At 32.4% G+C, this 23,548-nt stretch overlaps 2 protein-coding genes across 5 annotated transcripts; one reads left to right on the top strand and one right to left on the bottom strand.

Annotated features, from left to right (window-relative positions):
• Window positions 1-453: 453 nt before the first annotated feature.
• LOC123554286 (stimulator of interferon genes protein-like) lies at window positions 454-22,619 on the bottom strand. Of its 4 annotated transcripts, none has more exons than XM_053548271.1 (13): window positions 22,343-22,612; window positions 11,249-11,796; window positions 10,779-10,874; window positions 9,611-9,834; window positions 9,087-9,270; window positions 8,483-8,559; window positions 7,512-7,553; window positions 6,982-7,233; window positions 6,412-6,532; window positions 5,870-5,986; window positions 5,439-5,668; window positions 5,006-5,210; window positions 454-4,326 (listed from the first exon to the last, which is right to left on the bottom strand). In XM_053548271.1, the coding sequence occupies exons 2-13, from the start codon at window positions 11,685-11,687 to the stop codon at window positions 4,217-4,219; spliced, it is 2,097 nt and encodes a 698-aa protein (XP_053404246.1). In that variant the 5' UTR covers window positions 11,688-11,796; window positions 22,343-22,612; the 3' UTR covers window positions 454-4,216. The 4 variants fall into 4 exon arrangements, with proteins under 4 accessions (XP_053404246.1, XP_053404247.1, XP_053404248.1 ...); XM_053548272.1 differs by lacking the exon at window positions 22,343-22,612 and adding an exon at window positions 13,104-13,974; XM_053548273.1 differs by lacking the exon at window positions 22,343-22,612 and adding an exon at window positions 13,199-13,974.
• Window positions 16,967-21,728, top strand: LOC123550224 (uncharacterized). Its single transcript, XM_045338655.2, has 2 exons — window positions 16,967-17,987; window positions 19,420-21,728. The coding sequence occupies exon 1, from the start codon at window positions 17,125-17,127 to the stop codon at window positions 17,836-17,838; it is 714 nt and encodes a 237-aa protein (XP_045194590.1). The 5' UTR covers window positions 16,967-17,124; the 3' UTR covers window positions 17,839-17,987; window positions 19,420-21,728.
• Window positions 22,620-23,548: the final 929 nt, after the last annotated feature.

The following is a 23,548-nucleotide window of genomic DNA, read 5'->3' as shown; positions in this document are numbered from 1 at the left end:
AAAGGGTCACTAAAAGCTATTACAATGACGTCCTGTTACGTAAGGTTACGTGTTATCTTTAAAGTCGCATAGTACTCTCTGTTCTGATGTACTGACTGACATAAAGTTATATACAACACCGGTCGCTTATTTACAACTTGCCATATTTAAGTCTTTACAAATGTATGCGAACCGTGTTTTAATGAAAGCGTTCAGTTCATGTAGCGACTTAAAAAAATACAAAACTAAGTCTGCCGTGGAGATGCAGAGAGCTTGCGTTGGAACATTATTTCTGTATTTTTTAAAGAAGATTTGAGGGAGTGGGCTGTTGAAGTTTTATACTTGTTTAGATGACTGGCCGTAATCGGATGTGTATGTGTTTTATGTTCCCATCTATGAGAAAAGGAAACGTTTTAGGTCCAACACCAACTTTCGTGGAAACAATTGACAAATATGTGGCAAAATTAAATAGAGTTTTTGGTAATTTTAAACCTTTATTGAAGTCCCATTGACGTTTTATATATACATATAACACATTATGAAATCTAATACATAGTCATTTAAATATTTAACAAAAAGCTTAACTTAACTTGACTTAACACTTTTGCTTAGAATAAAACAAACAAGCAGTTGCTATTCATGCAAAATCTATTTTCATCCCGAAAGGTTACCTCCAGTAAGTCCGTACTTCTTGGGATGCTGCACAGTACAAAGGAAACAAAAAGGGTGTCAAGAAAGTTCTTTCCTATTAAGCAAACAGCAAATCACTGCAAGTATTATTCAAGACAACATGAAATGCTTTTCCTTATTACCAAAACAATGCTATTACTGTCATTTATTCCAATCACGATCAGAGAAATATATGGTGGTCGGTAAATTTTTTACTTAACCGTGTAGCGTTCATACGAGGGATGTGGATGGGACTGTGCGTGTAATCAATTCATGCGAGGGGTGTGGATGGGATGTAAGAAAATCATGAGAGGGGTGTGGATGGGACTATTCTTGCAGTGTAATCAAATCATGCAAGGGATGTGGATGGGACTGTACATGCAGAATTAGTTAAACAAAAATAATGTAATACACTCATAATGTTTTGTTTTGTTTAACAATAGAAATGCTAAGTTATTATTACACCTATGCATGCATTTACGTCTGACCTAAAGTGTGAAGTAATATCTTTTATTTATAAAAGTTTACCATTTCAGAATCAATTTATTATTCTGAATGGAAAAAAAAAAGAACTTTACAAGATTTCTTTATTAGCAGAAAATGTCGCAAACTATAACGTTAGTTTGCAACAGGCAAAGTGTTGTCCTATGTAAAACGGACATTTTCCAAATCATATAGATCTACTAAACTCGTCCATAAGCAGAAAATCACAGTTTAACAGTGAACGAAAAAAAAAATCATGTCACATATGTTCACATCATAAAAAAGGCATGAACTACATATGATTTAAATTAGTGCGACGTCACTCTCGAGACAAACACATTAAAAATTACTAAATATTTTCACAGTACAAGTAGGTGTATAACAGAAACATATTTTACACTCTTGCATAGAACATAGGGGCACACTAAATCATCATGCTCTGAAATTTGAAATGACCTAAGACGGTTGGTATCTTATAACATGTATTCCGCAGTAAAAACCTTTTGTCAGTACAATTAGAAATAGTTCAGAGACTAATGCAGGCTGATACATGGTCCACCCTGTTCCATAAATCCTATCATACATTAAAATTACTCATCCTAATTGTCCGTTTATATCCTTTTATTCTGTATTATGTTTTCCTTGAAACATAAAATTTCTGAATATATACAAGAGTTTATGTCCTTGCCATTCCCAAATTCCCGAAGGAAGGCTGAAATCGGAGAAATTCCATAGATAATCCATGTTTTACAGACAAGTCAAGTAATTAACATGTTGAAAATGAAGTTTGAAAAAAAAAGAGGTTTGTAGCCAATCTTCTTCATGATATATAGTATGTTAAGATTTTCTTAATTGTACAGTCTAAAATACCATGTTTGTAACCTATCTGTCTAAAGTAATAAAAACCACTTTCAGCATATCGAAGTAAATTGCGATACATTTGAGCCGTGCCATGAGAAAACCAACATAGTGGGTTTGCGACCAGCATGGATCCAGACCAGCCTGCGCATCCGCGCAGTCTGGTCAGGCTCCATGCTGTTCGCTTTTAAAGCCTATTGGAATTGGAGAAACTGTTAGCGAACAGCATGGATCCTGACCAGACTGCGCGGATGCGCAGGCTGGTCTGGATCCATGCTAGTCGCAAAGCCACCATGTTGGTTTTCTCACGGCGCGGCTCATTTGTGATATTCTTCAACGCTCTGGGCTCATTAATCAGAAAAAAAGTATGATTAATGAATAATGATGATTAATGAAAAATATTAATCGGTTATTAATCATTATGATTACTTTAATCGATTACCCCATGTCCATGCTGTTCGCTTTTAAAGCCTATTGGAATTGGAGAAACTGTTAGCGAACAGCATGGATCCTGACCAGACTGCGCGGATGCGCAGGCTGGTCTGGATCCATGCTGGTCGCACACCCACTATGTTGGTATTCTCATGGCACGGCTCATTTATGTATCTACTCATTAGATTAACATTGTACATTTTTGTTACAGTTCAGCCTGATCAGAATTAACTCCAGTATCAATACTTATAAACATGGTTTAGAAGAAAAAATATTCTCACGAATTCTTTGAAAAACTGAGTTTATATATTAGTAAAAAATAGTTTCATCATCTTGATGTTTTCTTATACTGGTCACCGAGCATGTCCATGAGCTTCTGCATAATCGCATATATTAGATCTAGTAATTAAAGCCAGGAAAAAAGTGTTAATTAAATAGGAGATTCCGTAAACTATAACATAAGCAGACGGTCTTTAATGTTTTTGCTTGAAATGCATTTAAACTATTTAAATTTTTGTTTAAACATTTGAATTTACAACCATATCTCAATACATTTGAGCAATCTATGTATATCTAAAGAAGACACTTTTACAAAGAAAGACTAAACCATTTATATATAACCTTAACAAGTTTTTGCCTCATATAGTTTCTTAAATAGACAATAGTTTGTTGACCTCCGTTACACCAAACTAATATTTTTAAAAAATGCAGAAACTTGAAATAGTACAAATATTACAACAGGTCATATATGTGATTATGTCAGAAAAGCTGGAAGAATTTAATAGCAACAAAAGATAAAGCTGGGATCAGTGCAAATTGTTGCGTAAGATATATTTTCATAGCAACTGAGGACGACTGTAGGCATGTTATACTAAAGAGGCAGAAAATGCGGAAAAAAAAATTTGCAGCGATACAGTGACGCTCATTCGACAATACATTGAATATATAGATGAATAGGAACATTAACCATTTAAAGGCGAATGCGAATTATATATGACTCGAGACAGCTACAAGACAAACTTATGTTCAATTACGGAATCAGACATAAATGATTGCTTTTTGAAATACAATTTTCTGTGGAACGGCCTTCCAACTTTGTTCAGAACTGTTTACGATAAGCTTTGTTCTGAATAAATCTAATAGCTCTCTTTCAAAATTTAATGTGCATGTCTTTAGCTCAGTGTTGTAAGCTATGTAAGAATTGATTTTACAAATGTAACATTATTGAGGAGATAGATGTAACTTAATTTTGATAATTCTAACAGGCACGGCATTCTGTGGTATTTAAATTATTCTGTGTATGTTACTCAACAATTGTTTGAATAACATTAACTATATCTGATCTTGTACAAATATAACAGTCTCTGCTTTTCCCATGGAGGAACATGGGTCACATTGGGGTCATGGGTTTTTAACAAGTGCACATTATGGAGGTTAGAAACATTTGAATATGTAAGAGTCTGGATTGTCATAACCCAAACCTGATTGATTATTAATTCCAAGGGTTTCAAGGACTGTTTAAAATTTACTGTTGAACTACATATTTCCCGCCGAGTTTAGCTCTGATTTATGCCATGCATCTAGCTACCACCAAACACCCGGTTTTATGAAATATAACACATAAATAGGGTCATTCACAATTACAGGACTCGGATGTAATCATTAACTTCTAATTCATGAAATCATGTGCCAACAGGTCATAATCAACGATTTCGTGGACATGCAACATGCATTCTTCCTTTAACTGCTTAACACAACCATCTAAGTTATCATATATTATCGGAGCTTTTTTGTGCTAAAACGTGCTCTCTATGTTAGGAGGTTCGACGAAGAGCCTCTTTTCCAGACACTGTATGATTTGTTCTTCCAACAATTCTGTTACTGCAGCCATTCCATGTTTGTCATCTGAAAGTAGTAAGCAAAACTAAAGCGCTATTTTAATAGAAACACAACACTTGATATAATTCAATTATTTATAACAATAACAAAATAGGCGATTCGATTCCGAGTATGTATTGATTCATATTACACTATTAAACAATATTTTACTGTTGTAGAGAGAATTACTACTTACAAACTTCATTAAATTCATATGATATTTAGCCTGATCTATTACTAGTAAGGCTCGACTAAGAAATGGAACTTTTCTATGTTAATCAAGCGATTAAAAATGATAAAGTATACACTTTTTCAAATTCATTATCTACCGTTTTCAAAAGTTTGGATTTTTTATGTTTTTTTATATATATAAAGGGTTTGTTTTGATTATTTTCTCCATCTCAGCATGTGGCATATAACTTGACTTGTAGCCATTTGATCTTCCCTCTTTTTGAAATATCTAGCAGAATCGGGAAGGCATTCCAGAAATGGGATTATCAAAGCACTTCCCAGTGCTGAATCGATCAGGCCATGTAAAATGCAACTTCAGCGTATAATAACTGCCGTTTCCTAGCGTTACAGGAATTTTCTGTTCCTATATTGTATTTACAAGAATTTATTTATCTATATTAACATTCTGTACAGATTATTTAAGCCACATTGAATATCTTTTTATGATCTAATTTGTATTCAAACATATACAAACCTTCAAAATACAAAATGGAACATTTATCTTTTACATCTCCAATTTCTCTATTGAAGATATCGTGTTGCGTTATTTCATTAGAAAAGTCTGCAAATTGTTTTGCTTGTTTCTTCATATCCTTCACGCTAAGTCCCGCAAATGGTAACCTTGTCATATCGCGCAGGGCAATTGCAGGTGTGGCATATTCTCGGGCGTAACAGACTTTCTGTAATTTTCATAAAGCTACGTTTACATGTGTAGTCACATTACAATGATGTTCTACTTTTTCCTATTATGTATTAGGGTAGGCTCAATCAGCATTCATCATTAAAATTTTTGTGCGTTTTTTTTTTTCTAAATGGAGCCCAAACCGTTATTTACATATATCATGCTTTTAATTCCGATAACGAAAAAACGTAAAGAAACTAATCAGTAAAGAACAAATTTAACTTACTACATCCTTCCATTTGCCAGGCCTTGAAATAGTCAATACATACAGTTGCAGAAAGTATTTTCGGAACCCCTGAACTATTGGTTCCACAGGCCCAAGATGTTCTTCTTTTTCGAACTGCGTCCCTGGTGGAGGGAACTCGCAGGATGAGGGTACGATAACATAAACCTTCGGAACAATCTTGCAGTTGACTTTGTACTTTTTTACTGCATCTACAAATCTCTCTGTGAAGTCTGTAAATGAAAATAACCGCGATGGTCTATCATTTCAAGATAGACATAGACTTAAGTCGTTGACAATATAATTTTCTTGCTAATGCTGCAGGTTTTCAAAAGACAGTTGTAAGTGTATTCTTATAATTATTGTTCAATGTTAATTAGTATTTAAACTATGACAATCATAGGTAGATTGTGGAAACTATTACAAAATAATACCTCTGCCATCACCAGTTTTACCGACGAGGTTGAAAGACATATAGTTTAACATGTAAGAATATGCTAGACCCTCAAACAAAGATCCTGCATGTTGGAGTTCCTCCATATGTCTGTCTTCTACAACAAGAAAACAAAAATCAGTATTATCAAGTGGAAATCTCCATATCTTAGAAACAAGCATCTTAATAGCTTGCTATTTGATGTTTCAAATACTTTGAACACTAAAACGTTTCAAATATTTGATGTACAATTTTACTTTATTACTTTATTTCTTAATATGGTTCCGTTTCAAGTCATCGATAGCTTCGATGAAGTTTAACCTTAAAATTACATAATCTTATCCATACTATCTTCATCTTTCTATCTGTCATGCACAAATATACATGTATATCTGTACATGTATTTTGTCAGGGGAAATTAAAGAAACATTTTGTCAGCATTATTGCTATTATTTGTAATATTCTGGATTTTTTTTTAATTTCCTGTTGTGTCTTCTAATTTTAAAAATATAATGTATATACATGTAAGTAAGGAAGGATTACCATGTAATGTTTTCCACATCTTCTCCAGGTACAAGGGATCCTCTTGCTTTAAAACCGTTGTCCATTTGAATCCATAAGGAATAGTTTCAATGTCTACGCCCTTCACAAGTATAGGGATTACCTGAAAAATGAAACTTTTTTTCTAAATATGTATTTCACTATTTTTTGAAGTATGTTAGAATTTGATAACTTGTATTTTTAGCGAAAGTCCAAACTCCATTCTTTTTCAGTCAAAGTGTTATAATATTTCTGGTCCTTTGGGATCATGGAGTCCATTCATTAGATGTAAAATAGAATTCCGCTTAAGCCGCTGCTAGGGTGTGTGAGAGGTGTTGCACATTTCATTACCTCTCACGAACATACTAAATCAAACCGAGTCTGCTATTATTCTGCTTGGTTGCATTTTATGCTTCTGAATGATCTTTTTACAGATTTTACTAGTATACTATATATCAGCTGATAAATATAATTCTTTTTATGAGTGCCTATCCGAGTTTAATAATAAGAATACATTTTGAAAAGAAATTTCTAAGTATTAATGTACATTAGAGATAAAACACAGCAACCAACCTGAATTTGATTTTTAGAGATACTCTCAGATAGGGCTGCATTAAACTCGAGTTCCATAACCTTGTCTTTTGTTGAAGTATCAGTAAGTATAAAAATCTTCCATCTGATACATATATCATCAGTATCCGACGATTTCTTTGCAGCGCCACCACTTGTGAAATTCATTCCGTGCATGGTAAGAAATTGAATTACCTCTTCCGCCACAATATCACCATCAGTAGAGTTGATTACCGACACTGTGAGGCTCGGATACTGTAAAAATAATTATGTCGGATAATTTTATGTATTGGTATTAGTTGCAGAATATATACGGATGTGGAAAAAAATTATCACTTGGAAGCTTTTCTTTTCTCTTTGGAGTACATGTAGAATAAAAGATTTGGTAGTAAATAGGTTTTACAGCCTCTGAGATATGACTGATATTATGGTAGTTATTCAGTCTAAGATCACTGATATCATTATAGGTTTTACAACCTCAAAAAATTGATATTATAACTGATATCCAGTTGAAGTAGAAACGTTTTACTTACACTTTCGACGGCGACACCGTTTCTGGTAACAACAGTTGTCTCCTGAAACAATACAAAAAGAATTGACAAACACATCTTTGTACGTACGTTTTCCTAAAAATTGGAAATCAGAGAGCTTTATAGAACGCTTGTGTGCATTATATTTCAATTACTCGGGCCTGTTGGGCAAAATAACGCATTTTGAAAATTTTGATCAAGTGTTGTAAGGATATGTTTAAACCTACCAAACAAAAAATAATAATAAGGTTTACATTTTCTATGGTTAAATGAGTTTTAAATTATATTTTACATAAAGATTTAAACGAACGAAAGTTGTACAAATGTATATAGTTTCTTTGAACAACCTTGAACTTTGCAAAGGGTCACAGCAAAACTGGACCGCCACCTCTATTTTTAAGATGCACCGAACCTGTACAATCGTTTTCAAACATTTAGAAAACAACAGATAACAACATATTAAAAATAGAAAGAGATCTCGTATTATTTAACATTCTTACAGATAACACACGCATTTCCGTTTAGAATTATAACAGTTCAATCTGTTACACCTTCAAAATAAAAAAAAAAGACTTTAAGATAAGTTAATCTTTGAAAGACCAATTCCACAGCACTTTCTATAAGATACCTTGCCAAAATGTGTGTATGAAAATACTCTATGAGTGAAAATTGACCATACTTTCACACTCTATTTTACCTAGTATAATCTTCAAAAGGACCCATACTTCACCTTGGTGTTGTGTGTCTCGCTCCGGCTAGTTCTTTACTTGTAGTTGCCTAAAACACTAAAACTGTTCATCAGCTAAACTAATTTTTTTGTTGCTTAACCGATTTTATCACCCTGGTTTAATCTCTTTATTTGCAACTTGAAAAAAAATTCCAACAACATATTCTCTTATCATATGGCAAATAGTGTTTAACATTAAAACCGTATGCAGCTGACCAATTTATTTAGCTCCAGTCCATAAACTTACATGATCTTCGTTCGTAGAAAACTCTTTCTTCAATGATTGCCAGATTTCTAGTGCTGGACTTGAAGATTGTGCAGAACCTGAAAACATGACAACATAATACAATAAAACTATTGTATGTACGTAAATTAAATATGAGTATTTATTGAACTGGAAAAGTTAATTGTGACCGAGAGAGTAGCACTCGTATCTGCCTAACCCAAAGGCGAAATTGTAAATTGTTTGTCAGTGAATCATGCAACTGGAAGCTTACATGTTAAAAGGGTTTCAAATGTTTGCTTGCGGCTGGTATTTTGTTCAAAAGTAACGGTCTTAAATCCTGTGTGACGTCACATTTGACTCCGCCCTCGAGTCGTTATGGCTATTTATCGCTTATCATCTGACTGTGCTAAAATCAATGGAAAAGCTATCAAAATAGATATAATATGAAACGTAAATGATTGAGGACTCCATTTATATTTAAAAAAAAACAACACAAAAAAAGCATTTACAAATCATATTGCAGTGACAGGAGAATGAGTAAAAAACCTTCTGTAATAATGAACCGAACTTTATATAGATTAATTAAGGGCAATAAAGTTAAAGTGATCACAATACATAAACTTACCGTCGAACATGATAAAGTTTGTTGTGTCTTTGTAATCCGGGTTGCTTCGATGTTCGACAAGTTCTTTTAGGGTCATATAGAACCTGACACCTTGGAAGTGAACATCGATATCGGCAAAACCCATCTCCTTCATTTTTAACATTGTCGCAATGATGAAAGGACAATCCGCACAAAAATAGTAGAACTGCGGAAGAAACCAAAAGCTCTGTTTCAAACTAGATATCGAGAAAAACAAATCAAACAACATGTAACAACAAAAGATAATAGGTAAGGGTATATTTTTCGTAAGCCCGGAGCACCAAAAACAACTTTAAACATTTTCTGATTTATAAACATCCTTGAAAAATACATGGCTCATTCAAGCAAACGGTAACAATTTTAAATTAAATGTGAAACAGGCTTTAATTCTTCACGTCAAGTATCTTGTAAACATGATACCCCCATTTTGTGTGTGTCTATTATTTCACTCGTTATCTTGATTTTTATACATTTATTGAGGTACTGCTCCAACATTATGTTTTTACCTCATTTTCTTTCGTTATTTTGTAAACGGTCAGAGTATATTTTCGTTGTTTGTCACCGTGTGTGACATCCATTTCTAATGAACCTTCCATCTTTTCTATAAGGAAGTTTTTGTACTTTCCTTCTAGTGGTTTTACTTCACAAGATTCAGGCATAACAACGAAAAACTTCTTGGAGAATTTATCAGGTGTGAAATATTCAATCTTTTCAACGGTCTTTGACATTGCTGAAATAGTATTCATAGTTATCAGTTTATTTAGTTTTTCTTAACTTCTCTTCTTTCATGTACGTCTTACAATTCTAGGATTGTTATTCATTCAAACGTGCACTTTTTGCAATCTGTCATAAAAATAATAGTCTTATTTCAGTACAAGAAATGTTCTAAGAAAATGAATCAAATAAATTACAAAGTAACTTCTCATCCTAACTGTATTTGTCACATATACTGGTTTGGTATGTCATTTACAAAATAAATATTTTTTAAACAAAATCTATTTATTTTAAAGTTACTTAAAAAAAATTCCCAGATCTCATTACTAAATGTAGAAATTGAATCTAAACAGAGTTTGTCCTTGTTTGTTTTTAAAGGGTCTAATGTCTCTCTTTTCATATATGCAGTCCACCAATTAATTTATCAGACAGATAAAATGTGGCCTTCATTTTTAGTGCAAATATCAAGGATGAATTTACTGTAAGAAAAGCCCCTTTCGAAGAACAAAGCTGCTAAGAGGCAATGCATATGTGGATGTATAAACATACACGAAACAAACAGATAGGTAAAATTTACAGACAATGATCATTAGGACGAAATATTGCACTTGAAAATATCATAATGACTTCTATGTAAATATGCATAATTTTGCACAATCATTATGCATTTTTCCGAAGCACGACACTGTCGGATTGTTAAAAGGTTTAACAAAAGTCAAATATTGATGAAAAATTGCTATATATAATAAATAAAACAGAATAAATTTGTCCCACTATATAATTCATACCAAAAATACCAAGGTGTGCAAAATGGTGTTGTTAATATAGAACTTATCACAATTTTCTCCTAGACGTTGCAACTTTTCTAAATACGTATATGTAAATTGAAGCATACATTCGATGAACAAAAGAGGTAGTGTCCTTGAAACAGTACAGACGTGGAAAAAAACGAAGTTCTACCTGGAAGAACGTAGGCTAAATAACCTATGAAATAGTTGAACACAAGTCCATGAGCGACATTTCCCGCTGGTAGTAATTTCTGCACTGGTATGTTTTCTAAGAAAAATAATGTAAGGTAATTAATTTTATCATCTATATCTTTAGCATCGTTATTGATGTTACTGATCTTGTTGTTTTTCATGAATAAATATATATATCACTATTGTAATCAAAACTTCTTTCCAAAGTTTATAATTTTATTTCTTTTCAAAACATTTCAGAAAATGTATAATCTTTATTTATCCATTTTATGATGATTTCGTATAAAAAAAACAATAAAGTTTCAATATATTTATATCAGATTGCTAAATTTGTATCTAAATAAAAATGTTTAATTCAGCCAATTTTCGTTACCTGAGTTTTTTAGCCAAATAAGCTTATGATATTAAAGACAAGCTTAATTCACAAGTAAGTGGCTCTTTCAGAATTACCTTTAATTATGGCGACAAACTCGTCCTTCCATTTGTCTTTGTTGAAGTCCACTATGATATCTGGTATCGAAGTCAAAATTCCTCTCTTGAAATTTTGCCTTTCCATTTCAGAAACTCCTTCAAAAACTAGACGGACACACAGAACATTCTCGCGATCCGACTTTTCCAGTGCAACGAGAGTTTCCAAAGTCACCCAATGAGAGCTTATGGCATGTTTTGTAATAAGAATAAGAACAAGTTTTGAATGCTTTACAGCATGTATGATATTGTCAAACACTGGTCTCCCTATAACGAAGGCTGGGCCTTCATTTATATTGTCAAATGCAACTAACCCCATGTCGTTAAGTGCCTGATTGAAAATGCGAGCTTTTGCTGCGTCCTCCGAACTATGCACAATAAACACATCATATTTAGGTGAGCTAGCTGTGTTTTCCAGCATTTTATTACGATTTAATATGTTTGTCAAATTGTGCAAAAAAGTTTTCTCTCAAAGGATGTCTGATTTCTTCAGTCTGTCAAACAAATCAATATAGTCTGCACTGTATAAACTGAAATACATATATTACGTTTTTATTGAAAATTGACACATTTAACTATTATAATTAAAGCCTCAAATGTTAATGCCGTTATTATATACGTCACTTTGAATTAACAAAAATTTTAATGAAAAATACATATATTGAAGATAACAATGAAATTGGAAATTAAATGAAAACTACAAGTTTATCACACAAGTAAATAAGTTTGGGTAAGCACTTTTCATTTCATATCATTTCAGGAAATTGATACCTTGTTTAATATTTAAATGCCTTTTCGGTTTTTATTTGTTTTCTTTTATTCATTTTCAGTCACATTGGCATATGCTTAATAACTTGTTATATCTTTTAAAAGTACATTTATATATTTTTGCGTATTTCTAAGTATTGTTTATTTATTTATTTATTTATTTATTTATTTATTCATTTATGTACGACGCTCAGTTATAAATTCATTCCAAAAGACGGAAAGGAAATAAAATATTGAAAATAAATTTTATCTCATGAAATACTTTTGTGTTACATATATTTATTCTTATCAATCTACTAAGGCATATAATTTGTTTCAATAATATACATTTGTATCTTCTATAATCATTGTCTATCTTTCTATATTTATTCAATGTATTAAAATATTACAATATTGCAAAAACATTGTTTGCTTAATAAAACAAAAATATTTATTGCATATCACAAAATATTTATCCAAAATTTAATATTTTTATTCAATCCTACAACATTTTTGTTCGATGCAACAATAATAATTTTGTGTAAAACGTAAATATTTATTGTGTCTGCTTAAAAATATTTGTTTAAAAGAATTCTGGGTAAATTTCTTTTTTGTTGACATTTTTTTGTGTTTTGTGTAATATTTTGTGAAATACAATAAATATTTTTGCTTTTTTGAACAAATATTTTTATTTTGCAATAAATATTTTGTAGGACTGAATAAATAATTTGAAAACATTAAGTATACATTTTGTCGCATTGCGGGTATTTGTAAGTTTTATTAATAATAAATGTTTCAAAAGATAGAAAAGATATATAAAAAACATTGAAAAAAATATTGAAAATAAATATTTTAGACATTGAATAAATATATAAAGTAAGACAATAATCATAAAAGGTATAATATTGAAACAAATTAATTAATTGATTAATTAATTCAATGTTTCGTTTACTTATATATCCTCAACAAACACAAAAATAAAACTGGCATCAACTTTGAACATTATTGTTTTTTTTTTATTAAAGTCCCTTTCATTCCTTTTTACCTATATAACACTTCAATTGTCCTACAATAATTTAATGCACTTTACCAATCGCTCTTTTTTAAATGGTAAGGCTATTTTTTCGTCTTCATGTCCGTGTGTATATCCTATGGATTGCAAAATTTTAATCATGATTCAATTACCGATTATGGCAAAGGAATTTTTAAATTCCTTTAGTGTTTCCTAAAGACGAAAACATACTAAGACTAAGTAAGACGTCCTACGTATCCAGTCTTATATCATTTGGAAAGTATGTTAACTTTATTGCTGTCAAAAGATAAAACTTAAATCCAGCCAATGAACAGCTAACCTGCTTACTCCGGCTTTTCCGTATGCAGTGGACTTCCCACTAAATTTTCTTAGGGCAAACACATTTTATTATTTTTTGTGTGTATGTCATTATTGTTTTTTGAATGAGGTAAAACGGGTCGAAAAAAGCCTTAGAAACAAAAGGTTAGATAATTCCCTAAGGTACTCTTTTCGACACTGTTAGATGCAACTCATTGAGACTAATAGGCTCAGTAGCCATTTGGCGGATACGGAAGTGAGGGCAAATTACATCAACGACATGCATGTGAATTGTGTCTTTACAAAATATAATTATGTTCATGCAAATGGTTTTTATCAACACTTTATATATTTTATAAGTTCACCGGAAACAAAATAATGGCAGAAAAGATTAAATATCCCTTTGGAGTTTTGCAAAACAAGCCGGAAAATAGCACGGAAAAACCAAAACAAAACTGTGTTCGCTAGCGCAGACGTAAACTTTATCGGAAATACCTGACACTTTACATACACACGTAGTAACGCTCGCTGTGCTATTTGTATGTACAGTGTATGTATTGCAATTATTTATTAAATATACATTTGTTTGTTTTGTTTTTTTGTTTTTTTTCGTTTATCACTTTAGGCTTTCTTTTTAAGTCTCGTTTGGAATTTGCAATAACGAAATTAACTGTCAATAAAACTTCTACTCACAATTTGTTTCATAACTTAGTAAATAATATGAACTTAGGTGCTACCTAGTAGGCAGAGCTCCCTTGAAAAATCGCCAGTGCCCCTTGAAAATTAAAGGAGTGCTGCTGGAATTATCTGGAATTATGGATCCGTTTTAAGAAGTTTATGTTCTTTAAGATCTATTAAACTTTTAAGAATTGATGATAATTCATGATTTCTGAATGAATGTCTTAGAATGCATTAAGATTAAATCTTGACATGCGAAAACTCTACAAATATGCTATATACGAACTAAAGAAAGTTACGGTTCTTTTTAGAAGGAAGAATGTGTCACAGGGAGAAGAGCATTATGTGCTTTTCACAGTTCAATGCCTATATACTTTTGTTCCCAAAACCTTTTTAAAAAAATAAGTTTTATCTACAGACAGTACATTGGAACCTGACATCACTAACAAAACACTTGTTAAATTTCACATGAATGACTTTATTTTTTACAATGCTTTCAAAACTCATAAAAACAACAACAAAAAAGCGCCGGTAGCTCTGCTATTAATTCGTTAAAATATGGTCAGGATTGGATCAAAAGATGAGCAACTTTTGATTAACACACACTTAATTAAAAACAAAACATCTACGTTTTCCATCTTTCCAGGTCGTGAGTTCATCACCATCCCCCATTAGAGACCACTATGCTTTTTTTTCACTTTTAACACATTATTCTAACTGTTCGCTGCAAGAACGTATACTGGTAATCATCAATCTACGTGGGGAGTATCGTAGTTGAGTCAGTCTTTAAAGGTCCATTATGCTTTAATTTTAATCTTAAAAACAGATAAAACAGCTTTCCAAACAGATATGTTATAGTTAAAAAGCACTACTTTTAATATTGCACATGAACTGTTAAAGTTAGAGCCTTAAAGGGAGGTTATAAAAACAATAGATTCAATAAAATATTCTATTATTTTCAGCAATATTCAAGTATTTGACAAAGGTTAAAGAAATTAATTATCAGAAATAAGATTTAACAAGAAATTAATGCATTTTATGTTCATAACGGAAAATGTGGCAGCCACAGTTTAAATATAAGCATTATAAGCCTTTGATATTTAATCCCAACAAACAACTAAAACTCCCATTTATTTATTGTATGTCCAAAACATGAAGTCCACGAATTCATATCACCGCGACACAGCCGTTTTTGAAGGACCACGAAATTTCGTGATCATGATATCAAATAATTTCACAGTAAGCGAAAGTTTTATTTTTTTTACAGATTAATAAGAAATTGAAACCAGAGATGAAAACTCATACAATGACTGCTTTGAAATGTAATTCTTTGAAAACGTAGACGGTATAACATTTTTAATTTTTAACTTAAAATTGGTTGCATATAGCTTATGATATAGTTGTAATACATACCTTCATAAAATTTAAAAGTATACTTGTTAAATGCTGAAATAAAACTGGTCAAACACAGTTAGATCAAATAATAAGTTATCTTAAAGTACTTCTTTTGATTATGTTAAATGAATATCAAAACAAAAGCAGTCGCTAAACACGATAATTTAAACGACAACATGTTTATATTATTGTTTAATTGTTATGGTTCTCATGCATCGTTGAACTAAAAAAATGTTGTTTATAATAAAAGTTAAGCATACTGTAATGTTATACAAAAATGTTTTCTGTATTGAAACGTTTTACTGAAGAAAAACAATCATAATTATCAAACATGTTATCGTTTGAGGTATCGTGCGGGATTTATAAAATGTATATCAGTAACACAAAGCGTATTCACAATATGCTAAAATGTCATTCATTAATCAATATAAACAACCAGGAAACAAATATATTTCCCAACCCTAGTCAGAACTCAATGTTTACTGATCTGTAAGAAAAACTGTCTCGGTGTCGTACTTAGTAAAAAATTTATGCTACCAATCTTATTTGTACTGCATTATTATTTTTGCAACTGTTTCTTTGTTCTAAATCATCTTCAATTTAATCTAATTTAATTTTGCATATCCATCAAAAATGTTTCGAAAATGCATTGCTTGTCCAACATTTAAATTTTTGCTTCCTATGCAGGGAATAACGCATTTTGAAATTTTAACAATGAATTATATATTTATCCTTTCCAATTTATTTTCAAATGCTGAGTGAGTAAAAGTTATAAGTCAATATTTAAAGCGTAAAAAATCTGTGAATTACTTCTTTTGAATTTTTTTTTTGTATTTTTTTTTTCAATGTTTACTCTATTGATCATATCTAAAAAAGTTAAACTGAATATGCCATTTTCTTTTAAATTGGTACGCAATCAAAATGGATCCTACTTTTTAATATAGTGAGAATTCCTTACGCTAGTGATCTAAAATTGTTTACAAATATATATAAGAATTAGCAAAATCAACACACACATACGAAACGTAAAAATTTGACATTTTGTAATAGAAATTTAAACCATATTATCAAAAAATAATATAGCATATACAGTGATATAATATTTATGTTTTAAGTAATGTATAAATGTAAATAAACGCTTGATTTTAGTAAGATATCAATGACAATAACAACATTCTCTTTCTTAAGTCGAACATTTTTATCATACTTAGCCTACTTAGGTTTTGGCATTTACATCATCCCTTTTGGTGTTTTAAAGATAACTGAATCCTAAAATAAGATAGAATATCCATATTGGAGTTTGAAACATTTTCTACTACGCGTATATTGCTGGAAGATTTTTTCAGTTTTCCTGATTTACTGTACACCTTTTTAAAAAATAAATTTACTTCATCTGTTAAGAAACAAATATCGGCAACTTATTCACCCTTACACAACTTCGTGTATTCCAAATAATATTTAACTCTTTGAGATAAGTAAAATGTCTTTAACACGACGACAAAGTAGAACTCGTTCAAAGAGTTTCTAATAAATGATTAGATAACGTGAAATTATTCTCGTTTCGAAATTATCAGGCTGTACGGTAATTTATTGATTTTGTTTGGCGGGAATTTAGAACGGGGTTTTCGTGGTAATTCGGGGGTATTTAAGCGTTACACAGGTGTAGTCGTCACTTGAGGCTAGAATTTTGACAGCAATACACATCAGGATGACAGATGAATCGAGTGTTGAACTGAGGAAACAGGTTGTTTCAGATTTAGAGCAGCTTTTCGACAGCAAATTTTCACAGCTCAAGAGGGATTTGACAGCAGATTCTGAGTGGATAGCAGAAAACACGAGAAAGAAGGTTAGAACTGATAATTCAATTACTTTAAAAAACTTGTCAAACAGGAAACAATTTTCGTTTAACTCAGAGATTCTTGACTTGTTGGCTTCTATTAAAAAGGCAGTTGAGCTTAGAGAGGCAAAAAAGGCCTATGAGTTTATTGAAGAAGCTTCTGACAAAATTAAGCACAGAAATAAATTGATCAGAATCGCTGACAATTCGCCCACTGGTTGGGCAACCATCCAAGAATATGAATTGTATGATATGGCCAGCGACTCCGATGATGACAAGAGAATTCGTAGGGCTGAAGAGAGAGCAAAAAACAAAATTGAAAAATCTAAAAAGTCTGAAAGTCCTTCAAATATTAATCATGCTGATCAGTCTTTTCGCAGCTTTCGTGGTAAAAACAACGGCGCCAGAACTCCAATGGCGGGAAGATTCGTTCAGAGAGGAGAAGTCGTCTGCTTCAAATGCGGATTGGGAGGACATTTCGCTTCCGGCTGCGCAACAGACATTTCCCAATCAGGATCCATGGGCTCCACGCCAGCACCAACTTCCGGTTCAGCAACAACTGTGGCAGAACAATCCAAGAAGTGAAAGCTTGCATTGCGACCATCATGGCCTCTATAGTACTCAGAGATGGACAGATGTTAAAAATCATTGTTTTTTGATTTCGGACCAGCCCGAGGAATTGTTCTCAGAAGTAAAAAGTACTGTTTCAAGCGGAAAAGAACAATCTACTACACGTAACTATTTATCATATTACAATAAATTTGCAAAGTGGTGCGACGAAATGAGTTTAAATCACTTACCAGCTACGCCAGTGACAGTAGCATTATATTTAATATCAGTTATTCAAGCGGAAAGTGCTTGCGGAAAATCCAAACTGAACAATATTTTTTACGCTATAAACTGGGCTCATATAATTTCTCATGTGGACAATCCTTGTAAAGATGACTGGCTGAAATTATCTTTGTCCGGTTGTATCAGAAAGGTTTCAAGACCAGTTCATAAGAAAGAACCAATGACTTCAGATATAATTAAAACGCTTATTTTACGTTTTGCCTCTGAGAGCAGTTCGTTGGCAGATTTAAGAATTGTATCTTTGTTTGTTCTTATGTATGCTGGATTTTTTAGGATCAGTGAAGTTCTAAATTTAAGGAGATCTGACATTACATTTTTTGACACGTACTGTCAAATATTTGTTTCAAAATCTAAAACGGATGTCTTAAGAGACGGCAATACTGTTGTAATTGCCCGGACAGGTACATTTTCCTGTCCAGTTCGTTTACTCGAAAGATACTTGTCTGAAGCTGGCATAAATTCAAAGTCGTCAGAGTATGTTTTTAGATCGGTTCAATACTGTAAACAGTCAAAAAAGTACGTTTTAAGGAAGAAAGATAAACCTCTCTCCTATACTGGAGTAAATGATTTGTTCAAGTCTAAACTTGAAATATTAGGTCTGAATCCTGGCTCTTATGGTTTACACTCATTCAGATTCGGTGCAGCATCAGTAAGCGCTAACAATAAAACATGTGAAAGACTTTGGCAACGGCATGGCAGGTGGAAATCTGTCTCTGCTAGAGACGGATATGTTAAAGACTCTTTACCGGATCGTTTGTCAGTCTCTTCAAATTTAGATTTATAATTTACTTACATGTATATTTCAGTATTTGAAAATATAACGTTGAAGTATTTTTATTGATCTTGTATACAAATCTTTTTCAAATACTCGTTTTTGCATTATTAATATGATAGATTACAGCATTATATTTATTATTTATTAATGCAATATGTTTTAAGTTCTGTCTAATGAACTATGTGATATAGTTGTGTGACGTACTATCAGCGCAGATTCTTCTCTGCACAGTATTTCCGAATATGAATAGAGACAGTTTTGGAACGTTAATATAATTACACATGCTGTATATGTGGTTTATTATTATACTTATGCTTGTTTATCAAGAACTATTTTGTTGTCATTTACTGTTTGAATTATTAAAATGAGATTCAAGTTTAAGAAATTAGTTTTATTCAAACAGGACACAATTATGTGGCATAGTAAAACCTTCATTGCATTTGAATGATTTAAAGTGGTTTACCATCAAACATAATACATTGGTGATAATTTATTGGTCACTTTATGCGCATACAATGTGATAACTTTTAATTTCTCAGGTCACTTATGCATACTACAGGGAGATAATGAAGTGTTATGTACACAGGTCGCTGTTTGCAGAATACAAGGCGATATTGCAGTCTTATATGAGAGGTCAGTTTATGCAGGATACAGAGTGATAGTGTAATGTTATGTTCACAGGTCACTATACTTTATATAGAATACAGTGTGGAAACACAATATTATGTTTACAGGTCACTTTATGTAGAATACAAGGTGATAGTATTATGTTCACAGGTCATTTTATGCAGAATACAGGGCAATATCTAACGTTCACAGGTTTTTTATGCAGAATACACGGTGATAATGAGATGTTTGGTACATACTTCCCTTAATGTAGAATACAAAGGGGAAATGAAGTGTTATGTTCATCGGTCACTTAATGCGGAACAGGTTGCTTTATGTGGAACGTACGGATGATATCCTTCGGAGTTATGTGCCCAGTTTACATTATGTTGTACGCACGGGTGATATCCTCATGTTATGTGCCCAGGTTGCTCTATGTGGAACGCACGGGTGATATCTTTCGGAGTTATGTGCCCAGGCTGCGTTTATATTAAAACTTGTTGTACGCACGGGTGATATCCTTCGAGTTATGTGCCCAGGCTGCGTTGTATTAAAACTTGTTGTGCGCACGGGTGATATCCTTCGAGTTATGTGCCCAGGCTGCGTTATGTTTTACGCACGGGTGATTTCCTTATGGTAATGTGCCCAGGCTGCGTTATGTTTAATACACGGGTGATAACTTTTGGGTTATGTGCCCAGGTTGTATTAGTTGGTTCGCACGGGTGATAGCCATCTGGTTATGTGCCCAGGCTGCATTATGTGGAACACACGGGTGATAGCCATCTGGTTATGTGCCCAGGCTGTGTTATATGGAAAAAACAAATTGATGACATGTCCAGTTGACAAGATGGTTTTGGAGATGCATGGATCTGATGTTGTCGATAGAATAGTGATTGTAGCTTGGTTATGGTGTGATGTCATGTCCACTGCTGACTGTTTGAGATAAGTATTGTTAACTTCTTGTTTGTGGCGAGAAAATTATACCTGAATCGGTTGTCTTACAATTTTGCTTCTATTCATCCATATATTTCTATATTTTACTTAGACTGTTTAGTACACAGTTAGTTAGCTTCTTTTTGCTTTCACTGAACTGTTTTAGACTAAAATATCTAATTATTAATTTCTCTTCAGATATATTGTTCGTACGAATAATAGAAGTATCATGATACAACAATAAGAATACATTTGTTTCGATAGTAAAATAAGTATGAAAGTAATGCTTTCTTTATAGCTTTCAGAATATACTGATGATTATTTTATTACACTCGTACTTTCTGATGACATCATACTGAATGACATTTGAATATTTTAGAACTGAATGGGCAGATTTGATATAAAATAGTACGAACCTGGATTGGATGCTGGATGCACAGGAGGGCACAATAACTGCAGTTGAGGTTAAGAATGTTATAGTTACAAGTCTTCAAATTAGCACCAGATGTTAAGATGGTATCGTATGTTATTTGGTATTTCTTGGTAATTTTTCCCTCTTTGTTGAACTTGATATTTGCTGTCAAAATACATAGTCTAAACCTATACTGAATCTGTTTTTTGTTCTGATAATTGAGATTAGAGAATAATTGATTTACTCACAGCTTTAGTGTGAGTAAGTGAAATTATTCTCGTTTCGAAATTATCAGGCTGTACGGTAATTTATTGATTTTGTTTGGCGGGAATTTAGAACGGGGTTTTCGTGGTAATTCGGGGGTATTTAAGCGTTACACAGGTGTAGTCGTCACTTGAGGCTAGAATTTTGACAGCAATACACATCAGGACCCACCCACCCTCCCTTATTTCAAGCTGAACTAAACTATTTAATGGACCATGGATATATCAGAGTTATAGCTTTATCGCTTTATAAAATAAGAATTATTGTGATCCGACTTTAGAATAATTAATTACACTATCATTTGGATTCAAAAACATGAATAATATACATTTAGAATCATAACTTTAAATAATGGTTTCGGAAAGCTGAGTATTTTAGTTTTGAGTAACACGTTTGTACGATTATTAAAAGTATGTGTTAGTTTCGTTTCAGAATATCTTAAAGAATCAAGCTTACAATCCATGCCAAAGCCTGATGGGTACAACAAGAGGAAATCCACACTATAGAAATGTTGTATTTACTCCGCGAAAAATGTTAAGATATTTGCTGTCAAAATACATAGTCTAAACCTATACTGAATCTGTTTTTTGTTCTGATAATTGAGATTAGAGAATAATTGATTTACTCACAGCTTTAGTGTGAGTAAATGGATTTAAATCAAAATTATATAAATTCTTTTTAGCTGTTAACAGACAAACACGTTTTAAAGATACAGAAACTCGTTTTAACCTTTAGCCTGCTATACTTCTAAAACGGATTTATCCATCTTTCAATCTGGGCAGTATCACTTGTTTATCAAAAGAGTGTTCACTGAAAATTTACTGACCTAATAGTGAACAGTGCAGACCATGATCAAACTGCACAGACGTACAGGCTGATCTTGGTCTGCACTGGTTGCAAAGGCAGAATCACTTGCCGCCAGCAGGCTAAAGGTTAAAGATAAAGTAAAATTCTCTATGAACATTTAAGGAAACGTCTAATTCTCTGGTAATAGATCTATTGCGATATCTATAACTTCAAATATGCACTTTATTATATTCTTAATATATAGCAACTTTCATGCGATTACTTTTTCTTTTTTACTTTTGAATTTTTAATGCCTTTACTGTTGACCATTTGAAACGATGGTTTTGAATATAAGCTCAAATAAGTAGAAAGTAACTTTTTCTATGATGCTATTATAGATTAATTTAATTACTAATAACACCACGTTGATAAAATATTTTACCAGTTTGTATTACTAATACCTTCTATGCAAAACTTATCCACTTCAACTGTTTATCAGTGAATCATCAAGGTAGTCCACGCAGTGTATTCCCGGTCCGTCTTCGGTCTTCGTTATAACTAATTGAAGTGTAAACTTCATTGGGATTTCCATTTCCTGTTTAGAGGTCTTTAAATATACGTGGACATTTCCAACATTATTTCCAACAATGATTTCAGGTTTCTTTTTCAACAATAAATAACATTATAAAAAAACAAATCTCCATTTAATGAGGGTAGCATATAAAGTGTACATAACATGAAAATTAAAAGGTGAACAAATCAGTATGGCCTTCAGTTAACAAGAACAACAATACACATTTCATAAAACGTATATCAAAAAAGGTGTAAGGTGTAAGTTTGTCATTTATCCATCGGACAGACACTCATATATATGGAAATTAAAGAAATTAAAAAACAGCAACAAAATAGTAAACGACATCATTATATGAGCCGTGCCATGGGAAAATCAACATAGTGGCTTTGCGACCAGCATGGATCCAGACCAGCCTTCGCATCCGCGCAGTCTGGTCAGGATCCATGCTGTTCGCTAACAGTTTCACCAATTGCAATAGGCTTTAAAAGCGAACAGCATGGATCCTGACCAGACTGCGCGGATGCGCAGGCTGGTCTGGATCCATGCTGGTCGCAAAGCCATTATGTTGGTTTTCTCATGGCACGGCTCAATTATGTAAAAACGGGAAGAACATATTCTAAGCGCTGGACTGTAACATGAACAAATGTTGTTTGAAATTATTTTTTAATGTTTTAATGTTCAATGTTTTTGACTTCTTAATTTCAGCAGATATTAACGCTGAAGTACGAGAATGAATCTTTATTGACTTAAAAGCTTTTAAGAGCATGGTCAATGGGTCAATGTGAAAAAAAAGCGAAAGAAGTAGTGCACAGCATAGAAGTCAAACTATAAAGCATTAACAAAGTACCGTTTACATGTACTATTTATGTCATAACATATTTCTAAATAAAAATAGGCATAAAATGTAATCAAATTATATCTCCTTATCACCATCCATTTAACTTTTTCGGTATGATCGCCTGGACACAGAGGCAAAATTGACATGATTTTACAAGAACCCAACTGACATTTGCTTTCTTCTCTAATCTGTCTGTTAATCATTTTATTGTAAGGTATCTCATTGGTATACTATGTCGCATAGCATAGCATATGT

Source organism: Mercenaria mercenaria, chromosome 7 (genome assembly GCF_021730395.1).
Source record: "Mercenaria mercenaria strain notata chromosome 7, MADL_Memer_1, whole genome shotgun sequence".
Classification (NCBI taxonomy): Eukaryota; Metazoa; Mollusca; class Bivalvia; order Venerida; family Veneridae; genus Mercenaria; species Mercenaria mercenaria.
This window is presented reverse-complemented; position numbering and strand designations above follow the sequence as displayed.